General features: G+C 45.5%; 1 protein-coding gene across 1 annotated transcript in view; it reads left to right on the top strand.

Moving 5' to 3' along the window:
• LOC137791442 (leucine-rich repeat-containing G-protein coupled receptor 5-like) overlaps positions 1-7026 on the top strand; it is a 15320-nt gene extending 8294 nt beyond the window's left edge. The window contains 15 exon segments of the mRNA XM_068586400.1: positions 865-933; positions 1060-1131; positions 1223-1294; positions 1397-1465; positions 1729-1800; positions 2020-2085; positions 2206-2277; positions 2384-2455; positions 2586-2711; positions 2807-2846; positions 3066-3264; positions 3737-3980; positions 4440-4597; positions 4694-5203; positions 5249-7026. Coding sequence (XP_068442501.1) covers positions 865-933; positions 1060-1131; positions 1223-1294; positions 1397-1465; positions 1729-1800; positions 2020-2085; positions 2206-2277; positions 2384-2455; positions 2586-2711; positions 2807-2846; positions 3066-3264; positions 3737-3980; positions 4440-4597; positions 4694-5203; positions 5249-5415 — 2008 coding nt within the window. The 3' untranslated portion in view covers positions 5416-7026.
• The last annotated feature ends 1426 nt before the right edge of the window (positions 7027-8452 follow it).

Raw genomic sequence — 8452 nt, 5'->3', positions numbered from 1 at the left:
GTCAGGATGAAGTGAGGAGACGACGGAGGGTTTAGTTTATAAAACGCTCAACAACAACAACAACAACAACAACAACAACAACAATAAGACAACGGAATTTTTTTTAACAATAATAATAAAAACAATAATAATATCATTAATGATACAAGATGGTCTCGTAAAGACCACTATGATTAATCTGCACGTCACTATATATGTACTCGCTGGTGTTCTCTAAGCCCCGCCCCCTCAGCCAGTGTCAGTTCCCTAAGCCCCGCCCCCTCAGTCAGTGTCAGTTCCCTAAGCCCCGCCCCCTCAGTCAGTGTCAGTTCCCTAAGCCCCGCCCCCTCAGTCGCTGTCTGTCACTCCTGTTGCGGCTCCATGATATCAATAAAGGTTATTTAAAGAGTTCGTGTTGAGTTGAGTCAATAAAGATCTGATGACTCACAAACAAAGTCAACAGGAAATTTGTTTTAAAGTCCGGCGCTCTTCCTGTCGGACCCGATCCACTTCCTTGACTCTTACCTTTCACAATAAAAGCCCGAGACGTACAAGGTTGCGTAACCGTTTCCCTTAAAGGAAACTTAATGAAGTGACTTTCAGCATCTTAAACTTCACCTCAGTAAGTGTGTGTGTTTATGTAAGTGTGTGTGTTTATGAAAGTGTGTGTGTTTATGTAAGTGTGTGTTTACGAAAGTGTGTGTGTGTATAATCTGAGGAATGTGTGTGTGTAGAGAAATGTTTCTGTTTTGTCAGTCAACCAGAGAGGCAGGTTTAAACACACAAACACACACTGCTTCATTTGGAATTACTCCTGTGTGTGTGTGTGTGTGTGTGTGTGTGTGTGTGTGTGTGTGTGTGTGTGTGTGTGTGTCGTCCTCTCAGGGATTTGAACTACAACAATCTGGTCGAGTTTCCGACGGCAATTCGATCCCTGAGTCACCTGAAGGAGCTGTGAGTGAGACGGGAAACTAATATATATATATATATATATATATATATATATATATATATATATATATATATATATATATTTATATTTGGTTAGAAGTTATATTCTGACCTCCGTTTCCTGTCTAGTGGTTTCCACAGCAACAGCATCCAGTCCATCCCAGAGCACGCCTTCACCGGGAACCCCGCCCTCATCACCATGTAAGCCCCGCCCACCCGACTCACACACACACACACACACACACACACACACACACACACACACACACACTGTTTCCTTTGTGTTTTACAGATTGTTCTACGACAACCCGATCCAGTCTGTGGGCCGATCCGCCTTCCAGACTCTCCCAGAGCTGCGCACGCTGTGAGCATCACAACACACACACACACACACACACACACACACACACACACACACACACACACACACATACACAATATAACACAAACTCTCTGGTCTCCTCAGTTCTCTGAACGGAGCAGCGGATCTCACCGAGTTTCCAGATCTGACAGGAACTAAGAGCCTGGAAAGCCTGTAAGACACACACACACAGACACAGACACACACACACACACACACACACACACACACACACACACACACACACACACACACACACACACACACTGTTTAAGTGTTCCTGAATGCAGCATAGTGCTTTGTATAATATGTTTGCATGTAACAGAATGCGGCTGAACACATCGTGTGTGTGTGTGTGTGTGTGTGTGTGTGTGTGTGTGTGTGTGTGTGTGTGTGTGTGTGTGTGTGTGTGTGTGTGTGTGTGTGTGTGTGTGCAGGACCATCACAGGGGCTCGGATCACCTCTCTTCCAGCTTCAGTGTGTGAGCAGCTTCCAAACCTTCAGCTGCTGTGAGTTGTTTCATTTTTAGATGATGAAGATCACTGGAGGGAAAAACTAAATCACCTTCATTCACTTGACATATTAGTAATATATTAATATATTAGTAATATATTAATATATTAGTAATATATTAGTAATATCTTGATGTATTAGTAATACCGTGTGTGAGCTCCGCGGTGCCTTCAGGGAGCGTCGGCCTGATGACATCTGGACCTTTCTCTCCTCAGCGATCTCTCATACAACCAGATTGAGACGCTGCCGAGCTTCTCCGGCTGCGAGAGCGTCCAGAAGATGTGAGTTTCATCTGCTGTCCTCTTTTTATGGTTTTATTGTCCCCAAAGAACATCCAGCGTTGCATTGTGGGAGTAATCAGGAAATATCCCAGCTAATGTGTGTGTGTGTGTGTGTTGCAGTGACCTGCACCACAACGAGATCGAGGAACTGGAGGAGGACACCTTCCACGGTCTGATGTCTCTACGCTCTATGTAAGCACACACACACACACACACACACACACACACACACACACGGTGACAACAAGCGCCTCTCATAAGGTGGTTGGTTTGAATCCCGGCCGTCTCCTCTGTGCAGCGACTTGTCGTGGAACAGACTGTCGTCGGTGAAGCCGAGGTCGTTCTCTGCTCTTCCTGCGCTCGTCAAACTGTGAGTTTCTTTAAAGAAAGAGATCATGAGGAAAGATGATGAAGGTGAAGATGATGAAGGTGAAGTCAGGTAGTTTGTACCCAAAGAAAAGAGAAGAAGAAGTCATGTGACGCTGTTTCTTCGTCTGCAGCGACCTGTCGTCCAATCAGCTGTCGGCTCTGCCTCTGATTGGTCTGCAGAGTCTCACTCACCTGCGATTGGCTGGAAACTCGAAGCTGACGGAGTTAATGACACGAGAGGACCTGCCTCGAGTCAGGTGAGACACACACACACACACACACACACACACACACACACACACACACACACACACACACACACACACAGTTAAAATATTGTTTGTGTCTTCAGGGTGATGGAGCTTCCCTACGCCTTCCAGTGCTGCGCCTTCGTCTCCTGTGAGAAGAGAGGAGGAGCAGGAGGAGGAGGAGGAGCAGGAGGAGCAGGAGGAGCAGGAGGAGGAGCAGGAGGAGGCTCGTCCTGGGAAAGGGAGGAAGCAGCAGACTCTCCTGGGAGAGAAGCCTCGGTCGTCTCCAGTCGAGGTGATAAAAACACACGAGCTGCAGCACGAAGCTTCTGTTGAAACAATGTCGCCATTTATTATCACAAGTGATTCATCTTTTCATCATATTTATTATCAAGTCATCATAAAACTGACGGTTCAGCACAAAATATAAATAACAACAAAGTAAAATGTCTTTTGACTTCTTCTGTGTTCGTCTCAGTCGATCAGGACTGGGACGACTTCCTGTTGGAGTTTGAAGAAGAACCGAAACGTCAACACTCGGTGCACTGCAGCCCGGCCCCAGGTACACAAAGTACACAATGTACACAATGTACACACCTGAATACACCTGTACACTGAATATGTATCAATACTACATGAAAGGGGTGTTGTTGCTTTCATGATGTCTACCTTTGGGATATAGCCAGCTAGCGCTGCTGCTAGCTGCATGCTAACAGTATTTTTTGTTTTTTACTTTCATGCCACATTGAATTTCATTTAAAACATGGGAATAAATAAAGCAAGTAGATATTTTATATGTGTGATTACATTTTCTTAAATGTAGTTTTTCATCGTCGACACTTTAATCTTTAAAGTCTTAAAAAGAAACCAACTGGAAACCAGCAAAATAATCTTCTTGTTTTAATTCAAGTTCAGGATTTAAACTTCATAATCTGAAACCAAAAGACTAGAAACTGTGTACATGTTTACTTATCATTCTATTGATTCATTGTTTATTATAATAAAGTAATAAACAACGTGGTTTCCTCCTTCAGGACCCTTCCGGCCCTGCCTCCACCTGCTGGGCAGCTGGTTGGTCCGTGGAGGGGTGTGGCTCATCGCTGCGCTCTCATTGGTCAGCAACAGCCTGGTCGTCCTGTCCGTCTTCTTTGCCCCCGCCTCCTCGGTGACTCCGCCCAGGCTGCTGATCGGTCTGCTGGCCCTGGTGAACGGCCTGATGGGAGTGTGGAGCGGCTGGTTGGCGGCGGTGGACGCCTGGACGTTTGGCAGCTTTTGGAGGTACGAAAGAGAAGAAAGAGTCTGGGGATTATGGGGACTCTGGATTATGGGGACTCTGGATTGTGGGGACTCTGCATTGTGGGGACTCTGGATTGTGGGGACTCTGGATTGTGGGGACTCTGGATTGTGGGGACTCTGGATTATGGGGACTCTGGATTGTGGGGACTATGGATTGTGGGGACTCTGGATTGTGGGGACTCTGGATTATGGGGACTATGGATTATGGGGACTCTGGATTGTGGGGACTCTGGATTGTGGGGACTCTGGATTATGGGGACTCTGGATTATGGGGACTCTGGATTATGGGGACTATGGATTGTGGGGACTCTGGATTATGGGGACGAGTAATTTCAAAATAAAAGCCTAAAGCTCTCTGCCCCTTGTATGTGTGTGTGTGTGTGTGTGTGTGTGTGTGTGTGTGTGTGTGTGTGTGTGTGTGTGTGTGTGTGTGTGTTGCAGGTACGGCGCGCGGTGGGAGAGCAGCTTCCTGTGTCGCCTCAGCGGCTTCCTGTGTGTGTTTGCGTCGCAGACCGGCATCTTCCTGCTCACCGCCGCCGCTCTGGAGCGATGCCTCGCCGCCGCCGCACAACGCCACGACAAACCGGACGGACACACCGGTGAGCAAAACACACACACACACACACACACACACTCACACACACACACACACACATTGAAGCTGCTGTCTGACTCCTCCCCCTCGCTGCCTCCAGGTCGCTCCCCGTCGCCGCTCTGCGTCCGTCTGGCCGTGAGTCTGAGCTTCCTGTTCGGCCTGGCCGTCACGCTGCCCCCCCTGGTGGCCGGACACAGCAGCACCTCCCTCTGCCTGCCGCTGCCTTCCTCCTCCTCCTCCTCTTCCTCCTCCATGGCCTTCTCCGTCTCTCTGGTGCTGCTGGACTCGCTGTGCTTCCTCCTCATGACGCTCGCCTACACCCGCCTGTACTGCCGGGCCGACAAGGCGGCGCCCGCCAGCGAGGAGGAGGCGGCGCTGACCCGACACGTGGCCTGGCTGCTCTTCTCGGACTGCCTCCTCTTCCTCCCCGTGGCCTTCCTCTCCTTCTCCTCGCTGCTGCGCCTCCCCGCCGCCGCCGCCGGCCCGGAGGCGGCGAAGGCGGTGCTGCTGCTGGCGGCGCCGCTGCCGGCCTGCGTCAACCCGCTGCTCTACCTGCTCTTCAACCCGCTCGCCCGGCACGCGCTGGCGGCGCTCGCCAAGCGCGCCTGTGGTGCGGTACCCGGACTCTGCAAGGGAGGAGGAGGAGGAAGAGGAGGAGGAGGAAGGTCGAGGCCGGACGCGATGGATTCGATGTACGACGAAGACGCAGAGAAACAGTCGTGTGACTCGACGCAGGCGCTGGTGGCGGCCGGAGGCACGAAGGAGGAAGAGGAGGAGCGAGGAAGACAACATTCAGTGGCGTTTGTTATTCCTCATAAGTAGACTGGAACACACACACACACAGACACACACAGACACACACTCACACACAGACACATGCATTACAAGCACTCAGCAGCTTTTATTTTGAAATATGACACGATTGACAGCACTGTGTTACCAAACATCAAGTCAAATGTTCTACCAAATGCTGTCGAGCATTCGTGTGTGTGTGTGTGTGTGTGTGTGTGTGTGTGTGTGTGTGTGTGTGTGTGTTTGCGCGTGTGTGTGAAAGCTGCAGCGTCCCTGTGAGTTTCGTCAGAGTGGGATTCAGGACTCGGAGGACAAACAGGAAGAAGTTCATGTTCACGAGCTGAAAGACTCAAAGTAATAAAAACACAGAACTTGAGCTTTAATTAAATTCATTATTTTCTGTTGTGATTTAAAAAAAGATCCAAACAGGAAACTGAAGACCTGCTGTTGAAACACGAGAGTCTGGAACGTGCTGAACACGTTGTTGTTTCAATAATTCAGAACCAAAAGAGTCGTTTATTTGTTAAAGGCGAACGAAACAAACGCCCCTTTTGTCAAAAATATGATATTATTATTATTATATTCTGATATTCCGATATGAACATATAAAGCTTCAATGTAGCAGTAAACAAAACTAATCTACCCTGTGTGTGTGTGTGTGTGTGTGTGTGTGTGTGTGTGTGTGTGTGTGTGTGTGTGTGTGTGTGTGTGTGTGTGTGTGTGTACATATTGTAAATACAAGCCATGGTGACAATCCTTTATTCTCACAGTGAGGAATAATGTTTATAACGTTCGTGTCTCCTCTCTGGATTAAATCCAGATTATCTTTCCCTCCCTCCTCGTGTCTCTGTGGCGGTGAATAAACTCCCGTCCACACGGGGGCGCCGCAGCAGAAGCAGCATCATAAACGTTGGCGGCGCTGGAAGTTACTCGGTACTTCATCTCCTTTTATTTCTGCTGTCATCGTCATTCTAGTGTTAATTATACTTTATTACATTTCTGTAATAAATGACGTGTGCATTGCTGTCACGTTTCAATTTGTTAAATTGCTGAATTTCTTTCGTCTTTTTGTTTTCTTAACGCTCCACACATTTTAAAGTATATTTACTAAAGTACTTAAATACAATCATCAGGTACATATCCTTTAATATTTCCATTTCATGCTTGAAAATACACAATTATTTTAAAATTACCTTTGCAGATTCAGATTATTAAATCAACAGATGAATCAACTAATGAACTTTGATGTATTGTTAAAGGTTAAAGTTTATTTATTGTAACAAACTATCAGCAGTACACAAAGTAAATAAATGAGTTCATGCATCAATGACTTCTACACAATAATGTGTTTATTATTTAGACTCTTCTGCATCATAACTCAATGTTTGTACTTTCACTTTCTTTAGTTTTATATGCAGGAGTTTTACTTGTAACTTGTAGTATTTGTACATCGTGTTTATTTCTACGTTTACTAGCGTTCACCTGCAGAGATGTTTTTAATCTTCTTTGCATGTTTTTATTCGTCAGACTGCTTCCTGTGTGTAAAAGTATAAACTCATAAACTCATAAATGTTTTAACTCTTTCTCAACTGTTTTTCTTACAAAGTATTTGTAATGTTCTTGTTTTTCTATGATTTTAACGATGTTATTAAAGACGAAGGCAAATGTTTTAGCTGCTAAAGTTCTGTTTTTTCATTGTTTTACAAAAAAAAATCACATTGTGTATTTACCCTCATGGTCAATTCACACATAAAACATAAAGTGACGGTTATTCAGACAAACAAAAAAACACATTTTAACCTGAATCCTCCTTCGTCTTCGTCTTCATCCCCGAGCCGCCGGCAGGAAGCTGTAATCTGTAATCTGAGCTCAGATCTGGATAAGAAACACAGGCGTGACGAGGAGATGAGAGACAGGAGAGCGATTGTTAAACAGAAGTTATGTTCATGTGTCATCGCAGACTTTAAGACTTCATGACGGTTCATGTGTTCACGGACTCAACATGGAGGTCATGTGACGTCACTCAGGAAGTCCTAAACAACAACAAACTATTCTGTCAAATGTGAACAGGTGGTGTTTGTTTGTTCTCAGTAAAACAATAAAGTGTGAAATCTGTCTTCCTAATTCAGATTATCTTCACGTTTTCATTAAACTTCTTTTCCCTGAAGAGACTCAGGAGAACATGGACGTGAAGTCTGTTTCCACAAACTTCCTTCAAAAATGTTTTCATGGCCTAAAGAAGAAACATGAAAAAGAAATAAAGGAATAAACTCCACGAGCTGTTTGTGAAGCAGGAAGTGATGCTTCAACACGATGAAGACGTTGCTTCGTCTTCCTCGTGTGTTCACTTTGTGGTGACTCAGCAGGTGTTGTGGGTCTGTTGGACCCGCTGTAACACAATCAAACACTTTGATGTTAAAATACTCAACAGATGTTTTCTTCTCTTCTCTTGTCTGTGAATTCATTTTTTATCGTTTGACTGAAGAGAAGAAAAAACGTCCTGCGGCGCCGCCTGGTGGACGCACAGAGAAACTCATCTGGATTATTTACAAGCCGTCTGCTTCGACATGAACATAAATACTTCATAGACCTCGGACATTATTCTGACTGTCAATCTTCATTAATGAACTCAGTGTGCAGCGCCACCTGCAGGCGCATCCTGTTACAGCAGCTTGTTGCGTGAATAAGACAAACAATTAAAAACACAACAATAAGTTGAATAGAGGGAAATATTAAATATATTTCATTGATTCTACATTATTGTTGTGCATCTGCATTGATTATAGTGATATAAATACTGTGTGTCTGTATGCATCTGAGACTTTAAGGCAAAATATGATTAATAGAACAAAATGAAAGACTTTGTGTTTATTCTTCAGATGAAAGACGGACTTCTTCCTGTTTCTACTCATCGTCTGTGGAGGAGAGTGTTTACTGATGACGCACCGCGGATAACAACCCTGTGTGTGTGTGTGTGTGTGTGTGTGTGTGTGTGTGTGTGTGTGTGTGTGTGTGTGTGTGTGTAGTACTTCTATCTTTATGAGGTCCAGTTTTAGACCATATCAGG

This window comes from Clinocottus analis, unplaced genomic scaffold (assembly GCF_023055335.1).
Source record: "Clinocottus analis isolate CAN_PGR_092001 unplaced genomic scaffold, fCliAna1.0.p SCAF_20, whole genome shotgun sequence".
Classification (NCBI taxonomy): domain Eukaryota; kingdom Metazoa; phylum Chordata; class Actinopteri; order Perciformes; family Cottidae; genus Clinocottus; species Clinocottus analis.
Note: the sequence above shows the minus strand (reverse complement) of the source record. Positions and strands in the feature narration are given on the sequence as shown.